At 34.7% G+C, this 21,396-nt stretch overlaps 3 protein-coding genes across 4 annotated transcripts; 2 read left to right on the plus strand and 1 right to left on the minus strand.

Annotated features, from left to right (window-relative positions):
• The first annotated feature begins 6,946 nt into the window (after nt 1-6,946).
• LOC112723084 (xyloglucan 6-xylosyltransferase 2) lies at nt 6,947-9,003 on the plus strand. Its single transcript, XM_025774320.3, has one exon. It carries the CDS (start codon nt 7,383-7,385, stop codon nt 8,748-8,750), a length of 1,368 nt encoding a protein of 455 aa, XP_025630105.1. The 5' UTR covers nt 6,947-7,382; the 3' UTR covers nt 8,751-9,003.
• Nucleotides 9,004-10,285: 1,282 nt separating this feature from the next.
• On the minus strand, nt 10,286-13,516 carry LOC112723083 (translocase of chloroplast 101, chloroplastic). 2 transcript variants are annotated; one of them, XM_025774318.3, is made up of 2 exons: nt 12,321-13,516; nt 10,286-12,218 (listed from the first exon to the last, which is right to left on the minus strand). In XM_025774318.3, the coding sequence occupies exons 1-2, from the start codon at nt 13,264-13,266 to the stop codon at nt 10,660-10,662; spliced, it is 2,505 nt and encodes an 834-aa protein (XP_025630103.1). In that variant the 5' UTR covers nt 13,267-13,516; the 3' UTR covers nt 10,286-10,659. The 2 variants fall into 2 exon arrangements, with proteins under 2 accessions (XP_025630103.1, XP_025630104.1); XM_025774319.3 differs by having other exon boundaries at nt 10,286-12,803; nt 12,904-13,357.
• A 974-nt stretch (nt 13,517-14,490) lies between these two features.
• Nucleotides 14,491-17,150, plus strand: LOC112722036 (protein FAR1-RELATED SEQUENCE 5-like). Its single transcript, XM_029289988.1, has 5 exons — nt 14,491-14,502; nt 14,613-15,626; nt 15,671-16,070; nt 16,133-16,995; nt 17,082-17,150. Exons 1-5 carry the CDS (start codon nt 14,491-14,493, stop codon nt 17,148-17,150), a joined length of 2,358 nt encoding a protein of 785 aa, XP_029145821.1.
• The last annotated feature ends 4,246 nt before the right edge of the window (nt 17,151-21,396 follow it).

Genomic DNA, 21,396 nt, shown 5'->3' on the forward strand with positions numbered 1-21,396 from the left:
CCATTAACAAAAACGTGAGTTGGGTACAAATTAAATTTATAACGTTGAGGTATTTATCAAGCTTAAATGGGATCAGAGTAGGCACTTTGGTTGGAAAATAGACTTTGGAATCATTGCTTTCTTTTGCGTTGCTTTAATTTAAAGGAGGAAATGATATTCTTATGTTAGATTAAAGCCAGCCTCACATGCATTATTATCCGCATCAATCAAAATCAACGAACGCGCTACTATGATTAATATGATGGCATCTAGCATCTTTACTTTCGTGTGTGACAACTAAATACACCTCACAAACCCTTTGTCCCATTATCTTCTGTCCAACTATAATTTTGTCCCGGACCACAAACTTGAATAGAGTAGCTACCTAGCTTAACCTCTTCTACTCTAATTTCTACACATTCATATAAATACACTATCTCCCTAGAGGAATTTATCTGTGCACATCTGAATTTGATTTTGCTCACATTCATTTACACCAAATATTATACTCAACACCCTGCCAAGCTGTCAAATAGCACATATATAGGGAATGAATTCTCTCAATTTTTTTTAACAATTGAAAGGATCCATTTTCATATATATATATATATATATATATATCAGATGCCAAACACCAAACATCACACTTGATGCACCCACAATTTAAGTGATTACATCTCATGAGAGATCTAGCATTCTAGACTCTAGCTAGTTCTAGAACAATGTTAACAAAAATTTTTAACAATATACCTAACACTTTTATAAGAAAAGTTGAACTCTTTAATCTCCTAATTTATTAAATTAGAGCTTAAAAACCTAGCCTTTTTTTATGATGTGTTAAGCATATTAATTTATTAGAAATAAAATGATATATCATTTTTGCTATGTGTAATTCGTCGTTCATTTTAATACAACACAAAGACACTCTTGTCAATGAATTGAACCAGTGCGTTAAAAAGAAGACAAAGAGTCATTGAAGATTAAATTTTACTTTTTTTTTTGGTGACTAAATTTTACTTTAGAGTTTAGACTAGTATTCAGCAATTTATTGATATATTACTCGAATAAAGGAAGAGCTTTTAAATAGTAATTAATGATTACGAAAGTCAACTTATTATTACAGTACTATTATATCACTATAAGATAGGGTAAAATGTATGTTTTCTACTGCTAGTTAAGGTATATATGTTAGTAATGATTATTAACTACTCCAAATTAATATCAACTAACTATATTAACTATAATCTAATGATGGTACCAGTATTGATTATCGAAGATAGTACGCAAAATTTTCTAGGTTAATGTTAAATTGGTAATGTTTGAGAGATAAAAAAAAAGTCAAAACTTATTATATTTAGCACTTATTAATTGTTATAACAAGTAAATAACAATAATTAATAAATGTTAAATAAAATAAGTTATAACTATTTTTGATTAATTTTTTTTTGTTATCAAACATTTTTTATATTAAATATATACCCAAAATTGGTAGGAGGAAATTTTTTTTTTCACTTTTTTTTAATTAACACACATTTTATTTAATTTTTTAGTATTTATGCAAAAATATAAATAAATAAATAATTCCATTTGAAGTCACCAAAAAAAATAATTCCATTTGAAGAAATAAAACAAAATATATGTCTCTGACAAAATATTACTTTTAAGTGTATTCCTAACTTGAGTCATACAAAAAATTTAATTTGATGTATAAATAAACATGAAGGGGAAAATTTAGTGATTTCATGTGGCCAATTTAATATGATAATAGTTTTAAGAGTAAAAGTCATTTTCAATTCCTAACCATTTATTCGATAGATATTGTGCTCTCTAATAATTATAAAATTACAAATTGGTCCCATTCACTTTTGTATTTATTCAATTCAATCTCTGTAATCAGTTGTTAGCTGGTTATACGCTGACGTGACGTGTCAGGTAACATATCTACGTGGCTTTGTCTCCTTCGTAATAGGGGCAAATCATCCCATAGAACCTCTCAACCATTGGTGTGATCTCTCCTCCGCTTCTCCCGCTTCTCCCGCTCTCTCTCCGAGTCTCCGTCACCGCCTCCTCTCTCTTGTTCCGAAATTCTCTCTCCCTCCCTCTTTGCCACTGACTCCCTCATCTCTAAAACCTAACCCCCGACCTACCTCATCTCCTCTCCAGAATCATCATCAAAATCATTTTCGGAGGAAGAGGGAGGAGGTAGCGACGGAGAAAGAGCGAGAGAAGCGGAGGAAGAATCACGCTGGACGATTGAAAGATTTAGGAGGCGATTTATCTCTATTATAAAAGAGACAAAACTACGTAGACACATTATTAATACATCACTGTGTGATATGCTGTTAATCGATTACAGAAATTAGATTGAACAAATACAAAAATAGATAGAGATCGATTTATATTTTTATAATTATTAAAAAACACAATATCCATAAAATAAATAGTTATAAAGACGGGAAAGGAATTTTATTCTAATTTTAATCTTTAATCACATAGCAACATAAGATACAAAAATAGCATGCATTTCATATTTTTCTGAAAAGATTGTAGGCCACGTGCTCCTCACATGGTCAGGTTGGCCTGCTTCGTTACTTTGCTACTCTGATATGATTTTGGGCTTAAATTGGATCAAATTTTAGATGTTACACTAATGAATGATTATAGGATCCATTTGATCAGCTCTGTCACAAGTTGTAGGATCATGCCTTGTGTCTTCCATTATCATGATAGAGACATTTTTCAGGTTATGCATTTTTTTGAGAGGCTTGGAATTGACAAGTTTAATCTTGAGCATAATAAGCTTCTTATAAATATAGCAACAAATCACATGACCATCCCTATCCGTCATAGATAAACGGCCTCTAAGCAATGGCATGTGGCTTCATATAATAATATTGGTCCACCCTTTTGGTGATTGTCTCTTCATTGGGATATACAATTTTGAGTTTGGACTACTTTGCCACCTTTCTTAAACGATATTTCTTGACAGTATACACACTACCTCAATTGTTTTATTTTTATTTCTTTACAACACCAAATTAATATACGCATGTGTATATACTAAAATCAATTATTAAAATAAATTATTAGGATAATTTATTTAAATAAAATAATTGGGATAAATCTTTACTCAAATATAATAATTGTAATTCTTTTATTTATGTGTCTTGATTTATTATTATGTAAATCGTGGCAAATAAACACGGTTTATAAAATGACCAAGATGAACATAAATCGCAAAAAATAATGCATGAATAACGTGAAAACGGTGCTAAGTTTCCACGGTTTATGAGTAGTTCGTGTAATCATAAAACTCCCTAAGTTACCACGATTTATGCGTGGAGTAATATAAATACAAAATTCACCTATCACATTTTTTTTTGTGACTGAAATAAATTAAACAAAAAAAAACAAAAGAAACAAAATAAGGAAACTGCTTAAATAGAGGGACAGTCCCGTTTAAGACTACTCTTAAACTCCTCCCAAGGTGAAAGAAGCTCCACATGCGAAAGTTGTAACTTCATCGCCATCTTTGCCATAGTATCTGCCACTGTGTTTGCATCTCTCATAATCAAACGAAAGTCAACACGCCAATTCCAATGCATGATATCTCTTATTTTGAGCACCAGTGGATCAATAAACCCAAAACCATCTTGAGTAACAAGATTAAATGCTTCCACACAATCCGTCTCACAAATAACATCTCGTTGACCCACATCCCAAACTAAGAGATATCCTCTCCAAATAGCAAACAATTCTCCTTGAAGAATACTATTACTCTCAATCATTCCCAAACACCCCCTTTGCCAGCTCCCATTACAATCTCTAATAACACAAGCAAAACCAACACTATCACCCGAACCAAAATAACTAGCATCACAATTAATCTTAAAAGTACCAATGGATGGGGATTCCAAAAACCATTTAGAGTAGAGGGAAGGGACATACGTTGTAATTCAAAAATATTTCTAAGCTCCTTTTCTGAAGTTAATGCCAGACAAATGACTTTTTCCGGAGGCCAAGTTTCATGGGGATTAAAGATGCCGTTATTCCTTGTTCGCCATATCCACCAAAGTCCCGAAAAGAACTTGAACGGGTGCTCTCTGCTATGATACAAGAACCAGTTCTTCAAATCCAAAGGATGACAAGGAATATCCAACCTTTGCCAGACAAGCTGAGCTTTTGAACAATCCCGAATACAATGTATAACCGATTCCTAGCTAGAAAGACATCTTGGACACCTATCCGATGACGACATCCCTCTTCTAAAGCGAAAACTTGCAGTAGGAAGAGCCTCCTTAAGACACAACCAAGCAAAAAACTTATGCTTTTCTGGAACAAGCTGACGCCAAAGCCAAAGCCAATTCTCCCTCTCCTCCCAACCAAACAGCTGCTTACACAACCACAAGTAACCATTGCGTGAGTCATAGACTTTGGCAGCAGACCCACTCCAATACCAACCCACTTCCGGACCTGCTTGTTCATCTGGATTGTAAGAGAGAATATTATCTTTCAGATTTTGAGATAAAGGAGAATAAAGAGTATCCAAATGCCACCTACCAACCGACCAAATATCCTGTATCCGGAGATTCGAATTAGAAATGTGGACATAATCCATCTCATTAGATAACCGTCCTTCTCTCCTCCAGCTAGAAAACCAAAAATTCTGGTTCAAATCTCCAATACACCAAGCAAACCCATCCTTCAACACTTTCCAAGCCTTGCAAAGACACCTCCAAATGGGAGAGTCCTTGTTCTTAGGATAACTAAAACAGTCATATAGAGATGATCGGTATTTGGTATTTGGCATCCAATTCACCTATCACATTGACTAAACTTATTTATTTACGTAAAATTTGTTTATGGACTCAGCAAACTTGTTTACATTTTAATACGATTTGAATTGTATTAGTATATTTTTATAAATTTTAATCAATTTAATTTTATTTAAATAATTAGATTTTTAAATTATAAAATTTGTATTAGTTTGTAATTTAAAATTTAAATAGATATAATTTAAATTAATGATTTATAATTGTATGTATTCGTATTATTGTACTCATATGATTAATTATATTTATTCGATTTTTATAAAATAACAGTGGTTAATTTTTTTTATTTAAATACATTCATATTATTTTCAAATTAAAAGAATATACTTATTTAAAATAATATGAATACGTTTATTTAAATTTAAAAAAATTTAAAATAATAAGAGTGTGTTTATTTAAAATATTAAAATTTTAAATTTCAAATAAACTTACTTATATTAATTTTAAATTTTATTTAAAATAATACAAATATGTTTATTTAAATTAAAAAATTAAAATAATAAGAGTACATTTATTTAAAAAATTTTAATTTAAAAATAATATAAGTGTATTTATTTGTTAGTTAAAAATTAACGACTGTTATTTTTTTTAAAATCGAATAAATATAATTAATCATATGAATACAATAATACGAATACATACAATTTTATAAATTATTAATTTAAAAATCTAATTATTTAAATAAAATTAAATAGATTAAAAATAAAAATATACTAATACAATTTAAATTGTATTAAAACATAAACAAGTTTGCTGAGTCTATAAACAAATTTTACGTAAATAAATAAGTTTAGTTAATGTGATAGGTGAATTTTGTGCAAACTTTATGAAAACACAGTAAAAAAAATTAGATCCTAAAAAATAACATGATTTTTTTTATTTTTTATAATAAAAATAAAAAATCTGATTAACATTGAGCTGGTCCAATATTCTAGATAACTCTGGTTTAATAGTGTGATTTGTCCTTATTATTTAAAAAATTTCTTCCTCGTGTTTGCCATTATAAAATATTTCTCTTCAACATCTTGAATCTCACTCATATATATATAGAATTTTTCTTTTTATAAACGGTGGCAAGTAACAAAGGTTTTTGCATTTACATATCCCTTCATAAACTGTGGAAAGTAACAAGGTTTTATGATCAAAGTTCTCTCTTTATAAACCGTGTTTAGTTACTATGATTTATGCTCATCTTGGTCACTTCATAAACCGTGCTTATCTGTCACGGTTTATGTATAAAAAATAAAACGTGGTAACTTACCACGGTTTACATAATAATGAATCAGGACACATAAGTAAAGAAATTACAATTGTTGCAATTGAGTAAAGATTTCTCCCAACCATTTTATTTAGATAAATTATCCTATAAAATATATGTTAAAATATAAATATATATTAAAAATAAATTAAATCATATATATTTATACATAAATAGCATGTATAAATAGCATGTATAAATTTAGCTTAATAAATATAACATGTATAAATATCTAATGTCATGTATAAATAGCATTTTTTATCACTATAACGTGATAAATTTATTGTGAAATTATTCAACTAGTATCTAGCTTAATAAAGAGCCTAAGTCATAAAAATTTAACTTTGGTCCAAATACAATTGGACCAACACAAAGACAACCCCTTCTAAGATATGACCTATCCATAATCGATCTGATCATATTTATTAATGATTCTTAATTTAACATCAAGATAATATAGTGTTTACTAATTTCTTTATAAATATCTACAATTATGATTGATTTCAATCATTTAACATCTGGCTTACTCTTTTATTAATTGAAGTATCAGAGTCTTAGTCAATCGTAAAACATTTAATCATGTATAAAATTTCCAACCTTTCATCAAAATCCATATCTCAACGTATAGTTGCATTCCTCGTAACTAATATTTTCTTCTAATAAGTGTGCTAAGTGCTAATCCATGTTCCATGTTAATAGATCAATATTGAATATTGTAATTGTAGAAAATGATACAAATACAATGATATTTTCTTTCTTTTTGAATAGTTTTTTCCATCAATTTATTTAGATTTAGATTTGGATAATGTTGGTTTGGGCCACATCCAGATGTGAGAAAGTATTTGTCCATGGACCATGGGCTAAGTGGGCTGACAATGGGGGATCAACTATGAAATGCAATGGCGCCTCTTGGTTTTTGTTAATATCATATCATGTTACCTCCATTTCAAGCGGCAATGTAAAAATTAGTAATTATAAAAGAAAGAGAAAACAATGTAAGAAGAAATAATAATAAAATGAGAAGGAATTGAAATAGGAGAAGAACATTCCAAGTTGATTCCTCCAACTGAGTGCTACTAAACTCTCAAGTCTCAACTTGAGTTGTGATCTGAATTTGTGGATCTCTCTCTCTATAACCCACCACTGCACCTCTACCCAGCAGAAACACCCTAATTTCTCATTTATTTACCATCCTGCCACTCAATTCAAAAACAGACAAATACACACGCAAAGACACAAAACCGTTTGTCTGTGTCGGTGTCGGTGTCGGCGGTTCCGTCCGAGTTCCGACTCAACACAACTCAGAAAAGACAATGCTGGAGCGCTGCCTGGGGCTTCGCCGCCTCCGCCAGATCCAGCGTGCCTGCCGCCGCGGCAGCCTCACATTCCTCTGCCTCTTCCTCACCGTCGTCGTCCTCCGCGGCACAATCGGTGCCGGCAAGTTCGGCACACCCGAGCAGGACCTCAACGAGATCCGCCATCTCTACGCCTACCGCTCCCGCCGCGTCGAGCCCCACCGCGTGCTCGAGGAAGCTCAACCCGAAACCACCACAAACGACGCAAACAACTACGCCACCTTCGACATCTCCAAGATCCTCGTCGACGAGGCCGCCTCCGCCGACGAACCAAAGCGCGATCCAAACGCCCCTTACACTCTCGGTCCTAAGATCTCCGATTGGGACGAGCAACGTGGCCAGTGGCTCAAAAACAACCCCGATTACCCGAACTTCATTGGTCCCAATAAGCCCCGGGTTCTTCTGGTAACCGGGTCTTCCCCCAAACCGTGTGAAAACCCGGTTGGGGACCATTACCTTTTGAAGTCCATTAAGAACAAGATCGATTATTGCAGGCTCCATGGGATCGAGATTTTCTATAACATGGCTCTTCTTGATGCCGAAATGGCTGGGTTTTGGGCTAAGTTGCCTTTGATTCGGAAGCTTCTGTTGTCACACCCTGAAGTTGAGTTTCTATGGTGGATGGACAGTGATGCCATGTTCACTGATATGGCCTTTGAGGTGCCTTGGGAGAGGTACAAAGATTCCAACTTTGTGATGCACGGTTGGAACGAGATGGTGTATGATGAGAAGAACTGGATTGGTTTGAACACTGGTAGCTTCCTTCTCAGGAATTGTCAGTGGTCTCTTGATATTCTTGATGCTTGGGCTCCAATGGGGCCTAAGGGGAAAGTCAGGGACGAAGCTGGCAAGATCCTCACCAGGGAGCTGAAGAACAGGCCGGTTTTCGAAGCCGATGATCAATCTGCAATGGTGTACTTGTTGGCCACTGGGAAGGAGCAATGGGGTGATAAGGTGTACCTTGAGAATCATTATTATCTCCATGGATATTGGGGGATTTTGGTTGATAGGTATGAGGAGATGATTGAGAACTATCACCCTGGACTTGGTGACCATAGGTGGCCACTAGTGACTCACTTTGTGGGGTGCAAGCCTTGTGGCAAGTTTGGTGACTACCCTGTTGAAAGGTGCTTGAAGCAAATGGACCGTGCTTACAATTTCGGTGACAACCAGATCTTGCAGATGTATGGCTTCACACACAAGTCACTCGCTAGCCGCAGGGTCAAGAGGGTCAGGAATGAGACCAGCAACCCTCTTGATGTCAAAGATGAGCTTGGATTGCTTCATCCAGCTTTCAAGGCTATCAAGTTGCCAACTTCATCTTGATTATATATATACCACCTTTAACAAAAATTTCATCTTGTATCCCCACTAGTTGCCACTCATTTGGGCCTCCATAGTCTCTGCTCACTTCTGCAGTTATCTATTTATTTAGAATATGTGTGGATCCTGTAATTGTTATCATTCATCATCTCTTTATTTAGCAACAAAAGTTGTAATCTTTCTTTTTGCTTTTACAGATATCATTGCTTTAGTATCTTGAGTTATATTGAATTTTGAGAAGAACAAAATTCCTTCATCTTAGTTGTGCCTATTCCTTCATTTGATTTAGTTTAGTTTAACAATATTGTCATGGTACTTGTTGAGTTGTACTGAGTTTGGAGAATAACAAAGCACCCTTGTCTCATTTGTGCTTGTGTCTAGATTCACACAATTCAGATTAATGCTGTAATTACCCGTTTGCTTTTGGTTATCTCTTACCACTTCAACAGAGGCGGGTCTAAAGAAAATTTGTTTGCTTTATGAGGACGCCAAGTGCTTCATGATTTGCATATTATGATAGGAGGAATCCGCAATTCTGCATTGTCCAGTCTATTTGTCAGTCAGATTTCAATATAAATATGGTTCTTTAGATAGATACAGCATTTCTTGTTATGGAAAGTATGGATGAATTAGGCAATGATTTTGTAGGGATTCTGGTGGAATTGTATGCGCAGTGATGGCTGATACTTTTTGTCGTAGATAATTCTCTACTGGTACTGATATTTACAGACAGATAAATATAATTGTACATAGATTGATATGGGTTCAGAGAAAAGCTTGGGAGGGAGGGATTGTATCAGAATCTGTTTTTACTCTCTTTTGGGTTTACTTGGTAGCCAAATGAAAAGAGTCACTTCTTTTTCTCTTTTTGTCTCCTATGCATCACCGTGGCAACTGGCAAAACAATTGAAATTTCTCTTATATTAGTTTATTTGGATTAGAGTGGCAAAAAAGGGTAGTAATCGGAGGAACTATTGTTGATTATTGGATAGAGTGGTAACCAAGAAAAGGGCCTCTTGATAGTCTGCCTTTTGGTTCACTGTGTTTCACATGACATGGTTGCGTTTGTTTACAGAACTAAACGCAGCCTAATGATGGGTGAAAGTGGAGTGACAATAAAGCTTCTGATGGAAAAATTTATATGCTATTGCTTAAAAGTATCATGTTGAATTAAAATCAATTTGTAGTAATGACTATTAAAGTTTGTTCTCGTGAGTAATCCAATTTTATACTCTTTCAGATTATAAAAATGATGTTATCTTATGACATACTATATTATTAATTTATTACTACAGCTGAACTCCTTTTGTCAGCGTTGCAGCAGACACAAGAAAGTTAAGTATGATTATGCTACACATTGTTCTCTATCTTGGCTGCTTATGCTACAAATCCTGTACTGATTGCACAAATTTAATGAATCTGTATGTGAGACAGAAATGCTACCTTGCAAAACTTTACTTAGCTAATTGATCTCAAATTTACCATAACTGTATTAAATACGATGCAGAGGATATTCACTGCTCTGGTATCATGCAATCTAAGTGGAAATTTAACCTTCATTATCTATGCTTCCAAAAGCTACAAAGCTACCATAAATATTCATGCAAAGAAGACACTTAAGATCATGGTTCCAACCATGACTACATCGAAACATTGGCATTATAAACAGCTTAGACAAGGATTGATATATTATCATCTCTCTCCCAAACTAAGATGCCAATCATATAATCTTCGCCCGTGTTCAACAACACCTGCCACTACAATTGCTCTTCTTCTTGATGTATCTGAATCACTTTCAACACTACTTCTATTGAGGAGTTCAACAAACGTTCATGATAATGCAAAACATTGCTTTTTAATGAACCTGGTGAGACTAGCTCGCATTCTAAACCGCTTGAAAAGCAGCAGCTACTCAATTCCAACTGGATTTGAATTTTAGGTGAGCATGAGACTGCAATAGAGAAGAAAAGACATGGCTGAGCTGCGGGGTGTCATCCTGGAAGAAAAATTGCTTCCAACGATCAAAAGGAGTTGGAGGCAGTGTCACAGGACACACTTGAGATAGAATTTTTAGAGAGGCACACAAAGTTAATAATTGGCTTCTCCATCTTAGTCCATTCGGAAGCACATATTCTCCACCTAATGGATGGTTCTCAACAAGAGACACCGGACAAATGAAACTCGGACTCAGTTGACACAGATCACCTACTGACTGTGCAATTGATTGCTGAACAAGATAGGATTTTTGCGCCACAGATAACTCATAGCGCAAAGGGGATCCTGATGGTCCATCAAGCGGAGAAGCAGCAGCATGAGTCAGGGTAAGAATACTACGTTGCCATATTGACGGACCAAGAGAACTTGTGATTGACTTTAACATTGGTAAGTCGTTCAGATCTCGGGACTGAGCATCTACCCGATCGATGTAGAGAATGACATCTGGAGGAAACTTTTTCATATGCCTCTTGATAGATGACAATATTTTTCTGTTGAAAGCTTGCTCCTTCATAGAGGACCTCAGACCAGGTGTGTCAAGCATTCTGATCTTGATTCCATCTATGGTTCCAGAAACCTCTTCTACAGAGGTCGTAGCAGGTTGAAATGCATTTGTCACAACCTTCACATCATCAAAAATAGAATTTATGGTTGCACTTTTTCCCACCCCACTTTTCCCAAGAACTAGAATGTTTAAACATAAGTCTAAATCATCTCTACAATCTTCTTCAAGCTTCTTTGCTGATAATTTTGCTGACTCAATGACAAATTCTTGATTTGAGCGCCTTCCAATATCTGCAACTAACCTGCATAGCACCTTTGAGACAAAGGAATCTTCCACAGATAAATATAATCGCTGGACAATCCTCAAGAATTTCACGCATTTGTTCTGTACCCTCCGTATTTTTTCCTTATCTTTGTTGCTTAAGTTGTGTTCAAATTCATCTTGAGCTCCACAGCATAGTAAGAAATCGAGACTACCTGGATCTTTGAGTAAGATAGCACTGGATTCATCAGCATTGGTCTTGCCATTCCATTCACCACCACAAGTAACATTAACAAATTGCCCTTGTGCGTCATCCCTTGATAACATTATATTTTCATGTGAACTCCTGACAAGTTCCTCTTGTTGACAGTTCTTTAAAGAACCTTTTGACCCCAAAAGATAAGAGAGGGCAGAAATTTGTTCCTTGAACTGTTCAAGGCCTTCTAGGCTTACTGTGGTCAAGCTTTCCGTATCTCCATCTGAAGCAGAACCATGTCTCTTTGATTCTTCAGCTATCGTATTTAATGCAACACTGGCTTCTTCTTTAACTGTGACTCCAAATTTAAGATCTGTTTCCACGTGGTTGCAAAGTAGGTTGTCTTGATTATCATCTAAATTGGCCTCAGACAAATCATTTTCCAAATATCCATTCTCCTGAAGCAGTGTTGGGTCCAACCATCGAGAAGACTCAACACAGTGAGTTTGTTTACCTTCACAATCATCACTACATTCAAAACCCGATGACGAATCATGTAAATTAGCGTTTGAGTTTATCATGGATTTAGGTATGCTTACCAGCTTCTTGCACTCACCTTCCTGGTTGGTTGCAAGACCTTGGCTTCCATTAGCTACACTTCTTTGAGTTGCACTATCATCAATGGTGTCAGCAAAGACTTGTTCAACCGACATGATAAAATCAGTTTCTGGCTGGGAATACTGTTCTTGCGGATCATGAATGCTACTACTATTCTGTTTTGGCATTCTGCTATTGCCATAATCCTCAATGTTGATGCCATTGACCATGTTAATAGCCTCTCTGGTGTCAACTTCCAACTTCGCTAGCATTGTGGAATCATTCTCAATCATCTCTAGGGGGCTTCCCTCATTTCTGTTTATGTCATAAAATTCTCCCTTCTCAAACTCATCTAACACTATTCTCACCTTCCCAACTTGTCCATTGCTCAAATTATCTTGTGAATACCGTGACATAACATCAGAGAAATCATCATCATCATCATCATAATCATCATCATAATCTACTCTACCATTAAGATCAAGCTCTTCTTCATCAAGACCTATCCCAACACTATCAATGTCATCTTGAGCTTCAGCAACAGAATTATCCGAAGAGACATCGTTGAAAGAAAACTCATCTGAAAGTAATGAATGACTAACCGGTAATGAATTCGCAGAAGTATCATCATTTTGTTCTTCAACTTCAACATCATCAAACACCCTAATTCTGGGGGGAGGAGGCACCCTCACAACACCTAAAATCTCATCATCGGTTTGTTCTTCACCTTCAGTGTCTTCATCATCTCCATCAACATAGGTAGACAAATTGGCAAAGGGCCTAACAGGTAAAGTAGCACCATGGATAGGAGGAGATATTCCGTTTTCAGAGGCATAACTTCCCTCTTCATCTTCTTCATCTTCTTCCGAGTCATGGTTGGTAAGAGGAGCTCGGATAGGAAGGGAAGCTGAAAGAGACGGCATTTGAGGGGTGGAAGAGACGAAAGACTTTGAATGAAAAGGCATTTTGTGGTGGTTGTTACGGTGTCACCCACTGCGGCAGCCGCAGAAGGGGGAAGGCGAAACTTCAAACTTTCAAGATTAGGATTTTGAGGTTGGCGAGAACAACCTACCTACCTATTTATATATGGATTTCAAAATATCACATATAATCTCTGTCTTATGTAGCTGCATCACTATTGCCTTTTTTATTTTAGTATTAACCAAAACCGGATACTTTATTTATTTTAATTTTTTTTTTACTAAATTGAAGTAATTTGTATCTTCTTTGCTTTAATTATTTATTTTTGTTAGAATTGTATCTTCTTTGCTAATATGGTATATATGTTCGGTTAAATGGGTTAAATGTTTGTTTAGATACGATTAAGTTGATAGAAATTTTCAATGAAAAAAGATTTTGTTTTTATTTTTTAACATGTTTGATAAATTTTTAATAATAAAAATAAAAATATTAAAATAATTAAAAAATATTTTTTTTAAAAAATTATAATTTATATTTTTTTAAAAAAATATTTTTATATAATAAATAAATAAATATTTTTATATTATTATATCTAAATATAATTAATAAATAAAAAAATTATATAAAATATTTAAATATAAAATTATTTTTATTTTTTATAAATTTTTTTTAAATAATTCAAAAAATATTTTTTTTTTAAAGTTCACCCAAACTAACCTAATAATAATTTATTGATTTGTAGCTAGTAGAAAGAATACTGACGAAATGACGAGAAAAAACAAAGTCTTAAAAAAAAATAAAAAAAAAAACACCACTTTTTCGGTGAATGATTCGGTGGTCCTCACTTGTTTTTTCACCAATTGTGGTGAAAACTTAAATCAATGGTTAGATCATTATTAAATTTGATCCAATGGTGGGTTATATTTTGTTAATTATAATCAATTTTTTTTTTTGCAATTAATGGTATATGAACTACGGCCCAATAGAATTTGTTATTTTCATAAAAAATTTTGCTGAATCCTAAATTTCACCCACACAAAATTAAATTTCATAATTTTCAACTAGTTAAACACACAATTGTCTCCCTTCGTCAACATCAACATCAACATCATTATCTTCTTCTTCACCACTTTAATATTAATTCTGTTGATGTTCAACTATACATCTCCTAAGTTTCATATTTTACACCCTTACAAGCTTATTTCTTTATCAAATTTACGGCGTATATCTTATCTCTCAATCTCTGCGAGGAAGCAATCTGAATCTCAATGTCTAATGAGGTAGGTTTTTCATCAATCTGAAACCCTAAGTCACACTCTTAGAATTAATTTTGATAGATTTCTTGCATCATGCCATCAAATACCTAGTCTAAATTAATTTGTTCATGTAGGATTATGTAGATGAAACCAATAATGTTGACGGGTTTCACGGAAATTTGGAGAATCCCTTGAGAAACGGTGATGAGCTCCTGGACGACGATATCTTCATGGATGCTAACTTGGCAAATGCAGAAGTTGGTGCTTCTGAACCCAATGAAGGTGCCCATTTTGATCAATTGGATGAATCTTATAAGATTGATGGGTGGGAGGACATAGGAAAGACTGAGTTCTTGAATATTGTAGATGTTGATATAAAAAGATATCATTTCAGTGATCGAGGAGTGGCTTTTGATTTCTACAATGCATTTGCCAAGTCAAGGGGATTTAGTGGTCGAAAAAGTAAGACGCGAAAGCACAATGGGATAATCAATCGACAGAATTTTGTTTGTTGTCGCGAGGGCTTCCGACAAAAAAAGCCAGATAATATGCATACCAGAAAACAAGAGCCTAGAGCTGAAACTAGATGTGGCTGTAAGGCAAAGGTTCAGGTGTCATTTGACGCTGTTAGTGGTCGCTGGATTGTTTCAAAATTTTCTGATTTGCATAATCACGACCTTCTTCCTCCAATTTTTACTGCAATGCTTCCTGGTCACAGGAAAATACCTGCTGCAGACATTGAGCAAATAAATATAATGAGGAAGGGTGGATTAGGCACTGCACATATTTTTGCAGCACTCTCAAGCCAATCTGGTGGTCACCACAATGTTCCCTTTTTTCCCAGGGACTTGTACAATCAAGTCGCACAACAACGTCGACGGTTGAAGGGTGATGCTAGTGCGGCTCTTCAATTTTTGAGGAAGATGAAGTCCATTGATCCTGTCATGGTTATAAGATATGAGGTTGATAGGTTTCACTCGATAAAGAATTTATTTTGGTGTGATGGAATAAGCCAAATGGATTATCAATTGTTTGGTGATGTATTGGCTTTTGACGCTACTTACAAGAAGAACAAATATCATTGTCCGCTTGTCGTTTTTTCGGGTGTTAATAACCATAACCGCACAGTTGTCTTTGCAGCCGCTCTTGTGTGTGATGAGTCGGAGCAAACATATATTTGGTTGTTAAAAAGTTTGCTGGAAGCAATGAAGGGGAAGGCCCCCCAATTTCAGTTATCACAGATGGTGCCCTTTCAATGAAAAATGCAATCGAAAAAGTTTTTCCTAATGCACATCATCGCCTATGTGCTTGGCACCTTATTCGCAATGCCACGAGTAATGTAGGTAATCCTAGGTTCACATCGCAGTTTAAGAAGTGCATGCTGGGTGATTACGAGGTTGGTGTATTCCGTAGTAAGTGGGATCGGATGGTTGAAGAGTTTGATGTGCAAGACAAGCAATGGATAATTGATATGTATGATAACCGTCATAGTTGGGCAACAGCACATATCCGTGGGAAGTTCTTTGCGGGTTTAGGACCACTTCTCGATGTGAGGGGTTGCACTCAGTTATTGCAAAGTATGTCAAGTCCAGGTATAATTTAAGAGATTTTGTAGAGCACTTTGATAGATGTGTTGCCTACATTCGTTTCAAAGATAGTCTAGCAGACTTTGAATGTGCACATGGAGTACCTGTGATGCAAACTCATTTATTGTCATTGGAGAAGTCTGCAGCTAATTTATATACAAGAGAGGTATTTTTTCTATTTCGCCCTATTATTATAAGGTCTGGTTCAATGAAAGTGTTAGATTGCATTGGTGTTGGTTCTTATATGTTATACACGGTGGTTAAGTATGGTAGTCCTAACGATACATGGCAAGTATCTTTCTGTGATTTACCAATGGAGTTTACTTGCTCCTGTATGAGGATGGAGTCATTTGGCATTCCTTGCGAACACATTCTATCTGTTTTAGTTACACTTGACATTTGTGAATTGCCAAAATGTTTAGTTCTAGATAGGTGGACCAAAAATGTGAAACAACAAATACAAGATACAAGGGGGTTCACTTGGGATTGCTTAAAGTCTACCCAATACTGGTGTTTGATGGACTGGTTTAGATTGGTGGCTACACTATCAGCAGGTAAAGATGATAGGTTCAGGAGCATGAGGGATTGGGCAATAAACACAGTGGATAAAATGAAAGCTGATGATATTGCTAGTGCAGTTGCTTCTAGTAGTGCAATTCCTGCCACTCATACAGATCCTCGTGACCCCCCAATTCGTAGAAGAGCTAAGGATCGTGCCGGACAACGGTGTAGTATATGCCGGGAGCTCGGACATAACAAAACTACATGTCCAGATCGGAGTAAGTATGATAGGGATTCACATGAACGGCATAGTCTACCTACAGATGATGATGCATATGAGGCTATGTGGGATGAGGAAGAAGACTTCATTTACGAGGAAGATGAAGGTGAATGTGCGGTAAATTCTAGTTCTGAATCTAGCAGAGATCAAGTGAGACATTTCTCAACTTTGATATTTTATTTACTGGCTACTTTGGGATTTTTCATGTGTTGCTCATAAATTTTGTGTTATTTCAGGATATGGAGATAGATGACTCTAATTATGAATTTGGAAATGAGGACGATGGAGTCAATGAAATTAATTAGTCCTATATTATTTTTGTTTCATTTAATTTGTAATGTGTATTACGTATTATTTACTTGTTCCAGCTCAAATTACCTTTGATTTAACCTTTAGTTTTTTTGTCTTTTTGAAATATGGATATCTTCTATTTAAATACAACACAAATGTGGAAAACTAATCCTATCTAATTTGGTGTATATTGGGTTTAAGTTCTAACTTTTAATTATGTCTAATTGATTTTTTGTAGTTACTGATTACCAATTTTAGGCTACATTGATGAAAGATGAAAGATGAAAGCTGGGAATAAATATGGTGTTTATGTTAAAATTTGAGGGATTTTTTCATCTTGTCTTTTGTTTTGGGTAATAGTGTTTCATAAGTCTGAATGCTTGGATCTTATATTACTCTTCATATAATAACAAGGATATTCAAATTCATGCACTAGTAATGTTATGTAATTTAGTTGGTGGTAGATCATACAATGGCAAAACTCAATCCTTTTAACTTCAATTCATTCATTAGTTATGCTATGCAAGTTAGTTAGTGATAGATCATACAAAGACAACAATAGACTCTTTTAAATCCATTATTCTAAGTTGTCTACTATTTTGTGATTATATTTCTATTTTAAAGTGCTACTTTTTCACTAGTGTGAGACACAAGAGACTTACAAAAATACATCCTATTAGTAAAAAATAGTCACTCAATTTTTTTAATTCATCTTAATTTTTGAGAAATTGGGATGAGTTAATTATTTTATCACACATTGAAGTCTCTAAAAATAGAAGAAAATAATGTAAAATAGTCCTTTGTTATCCTCTATCATCATCTTTGTGACTATTTCTATGACAGGTTTCTTTTTATGTTAATAACATAGTGCTTTAAACTATGTGCTCTCATTTCATTGTTCTTTAATGATGAGAAGATTTTTAGTTATTAGTTCAATTCTAATATTTTTTGCACCTTGGAGCAAGATTGCTATGTGCATCAGTTTAATTCAATGTGAAAATGAGTAAAAAATAATTTAAATATGATTAAAATAGTTTAAATCATAAGCATGGATAATTATCTTATCCATAAGCAAAATAAACATTTTGGAACTTAAATTCAAATATCCAAGTTAATAACCATATGATAGAAATATTTTTGCACTCAAATTCAAATATCTAGTTAATTTTTTGCCACAACCGCATTCCACCATCGATCTGTGCTTATTTGAACGTCTCGCTTCCTTTCGTTGCTCTCAGATAATACAAGCTTCAAGGTGCTACTCATGCGGACCTTCTCATCCTTGAGCTACATGTTCACCAAATTGGCACTTTAATAATACAATGATTATAAGTAGAGCTAAGACAACTCAAGGTGTGTACCCTTACCACTCCAAGGACAGATGGGGTGAAGTGAGATTCCATATTCAGCCATTGCATAACCCAACAAGCAGAATTTTCACTGTGTCAGATTGTTAAAAGTTTGATTAAAACCTCAATGGAAGGATGTGCATTGACAAGAGAAGCGAAAACATACTAATAAATGGTCTACCTTGATTCCAGTTGTGGTAATCCATATCCTCTAAGTATATCCCATTTTTCAAAATGGTCCTTACCTGGCATTCCATGTTTGACATAATCTTCCGATAATATTATTTGAACAAGCACTTGTTCCTGTAACCATGGCTTTATGAGATACAATGGATCTTATTTTAGCATATCATGTTACTTGCTATATTGAGATACTTACTATTACTTTCATGTTCTGGAGCCTTTGTTCCTCGCCATGTTTTGGTGATAACACATCGAAATAATAGGTTACCTTGTCTACGATGCTAAAGACTATAAGATACCAATGACCAACCTTCTCCTTAACTGGTATATATACCTAAAATTTGAAAATTTTTTGATTTAAATATCATGTACACAACAAATGATATATATACCTAAATTAGTTTTGTCCTCTAATTTTAAATACTTAAATTAGTTAAGGTCAGTGGATATACCCACTTAATATTCTTGTTGGGTTGCATAAAATCTTTCCCATAGTCTCTGAGCAAGTCATCCAGTGTTTTATCTCTAAAGATGTCCTCCTGAAATTTGATAAATAATGTATAGCATAACACACAAAATATGAGACTAGTCAATTCAAATTGTATTAAATCCAGTTAATCATTTACACAATTGTACAAGTTTCTCGACATAACACTCATATTAGACTTACTATATGCTACATTGTTACACATATTTAGAATTGTTATACTTAATAATTGAGATTACCGCAAACAATGGTGGTAAGCTCCATAGTATCCTTTTGTTACTCTGTTCATGTGTTGTTCTAATAGCCATCAGCGTAAACACCTGCAGTTTTAAGGTAATTTATATTATTGTTTCGATGTGTAAATCACTGAAGAATTAATGAGTTAGTGTTGTTAATTTTATGGAATTTTAATTCTTAAATGCAAACCTCTTCTGAAATCTCATGCCCCGGACACATGCATGTTAGCTGCGCTCTAGAGATTCTGCAGTCCCCATGCTTAATGATCTCCTCTCTGCAATAGAGTTCAGTGAATTGGATAAACAAATTTTAGTTCAATGTCATCTTCATGTAAGGTTTTGATTGGAGACACTTAAAAAGCAGCAACTTACTCCCCATCAAGTGATGAACAAAAGATATATGCTCCGATTTTCTCATGTTCTTTTCTTAAATTCATCTCAGGGACTGGTTTGAAAGTGAATGATAACTCCACTAACGATGCAACATCGTGATTGACTTTTTTCCTGATAGGATTTTCCCTCTTGGTGCAGCAGCTTGGAGATGGAGTTGAGTACTTAGTGTTTCAACGAGGGTACTGCGATGGTTATTCTTTGGTGGGACAGTGCTTGAGGCATTTCCATTTGACAGCATATGCTACGTTTTCCCCATCCATCAACATTAGTAACAGAACCATATCACAAGATAAAAAATGATAATACAAATCGGAAAATTCATAAGATGCAAAGTGTTACCGGTGTTCGAAATCTTGCCGTGCTACCTATTGCCACTAAATTTCCCTTAGAATTGGTGCCAGTGGGAGCTTTCTGGGTTGGCTTAATCCTATGCGGTGGATGAGACATGGTTGTAATCACGTGACTCCTTGGAGTTACCACCCTGTTAATGGATTTTGGAGGTGGCATATCAACTGTATTGACTTCAAAAACTTCCTTTGGGTCCTCATCGACATCAGTAAGCAAGGTAATCAGGTCCGTTTCTTTATCCGTGAGCTTAAAATTTTTTTCCTGTGCTTTGAGTTTGGTAGTAGATGCTGATTTTAGTTGTTGTTGGACCCTCTCAGTGGCACCTTCACTGAACACACCTGGATGAGGTGACCTCATTCTCTGTTTCTTCCTCCGCCCTCCTTTGATCCCACTACTTGAGTCACCGTTGGCAAGAAGGATAGACTCGACGTGAGCCAGGGCGTTTATCTGCGTATCAATTTTTTTTTCAATGTCGTCAACCTTTTCCCGGAGTAGTCGTATCTCAGACAGCAGAATATCCATCAATGTGTTATTCCCCTCCATATTGAAAATGGCTGAATCGATTATCCTTGCATTCTATTGCGTACGCATTCTTTTGTGGGGGTGATTTGCTACTGAGGAGTGTATGTGTCTTTTCGACTTCAGCCACCTTATTTGCTTACACATGGCTACACAAATTCGCCAAATTAGAAAAGCACATGTGTAGACACTAATGTCCTACTACTGCTGCCAGTGAGTGTGACATAATTTTGTCTCTTTTGTGAGCCTTAGCAAATAGTACTGCATGCTCTCTCTTTTTTGAGTGTGTTTGTTGAGGTTGTACTTGTATACCAGTCGCCCAGGCTGTATTGGCAAAGTTGTGGACATATATGTGGTCTGGTTTGTCCTTGACATAAGCTTTTGGGTGGTGATGATATGAATTTTTGATTAAAAATCATGCCTTTTCTTAGAAATTTATTCTAATAACTGTGGGTGGTAGTGAAATTAAAGAATTTAAATGACCTAAAAAAGCTTATGTGGAAGTGTATAGACTAAGGTGTCGTTAGCTTAATTAATAGTAAGTTTAGACATTTTACATTAAAAATAAGACATAATAAAATTAGATTAATTAACAGTTAACAATTTGGCAAGAGGTGAACCCTTTCAAAAATACTAAATGACAATCAAAATTTACCATTTTAAATAAATATTTAACCAATTATAAATCTTAAATACTAAATTTTAAATTATAAACTTATAAAATAAATTCTTGTATGATATTATT

The sequence above is a fragment of the Arachis hypogaea genome, chromosome 11, assembly GCF_003086295.3.
Source record: "Arachis hypogaea cultivar Tifrunner chromosome 11, arahy.Tifrunner.gnm2.J5K5, whole genome shotgun sequence".
Taxonomy (NCBI): domain Eukaryota; kingdom Viridiplantae; phylum Streptophyta; class Magnoliopsida; order Fabales; family Fabaceae; genus Arachis; species Arachis hypogaea.

What these genes read in the sequence shown, in the direction of transcription:
- LOC112723084 (XM_025774320.3), top strand. Translation starts at nt 7,383, where the DNA reads ATGCTGGAGCGCTGCCTGGGGCTTCGCCGCCTCCGCCAGATCCAGCGT.
- LOC112723083 (XM_025774318.3), bottom strand. Translation starts at nt 13,266, where the DNA reads ATGCCTTTTCATTCAAAGTCTTTCGTCTCTTCCACCCCTCAAATGCCG. An exon ending in TCTTGCAACCAACCAGGAAG is followed by an intron (nt 12,219 to 12,320) that starts GTGAGTGCAAGA and finishes ATGATTGTGAAG; the next exon opens with GTAAACAAACTCACTGTGTT.
- LOC112722036 (XM_029289988.1), top strand. An exon ending in GCAAAGTATGTCAAGTCCAG is followed by an intron (nt 16,071 to 16,132) that starts GTATAATTTAAG and finishes TTCGTTTCAAAG; the next exon opens with ATAGTCTAGCAGACTTTGAA. An exon ending in CTGAATCTAGCAGAGATCAA is followed by an intron (nt 16,996 to 17,081) that starts GTGAGACATTTC and finishes GTGTTATTTCAG; the next exon opens with GATATGGAGATAGATGACTC.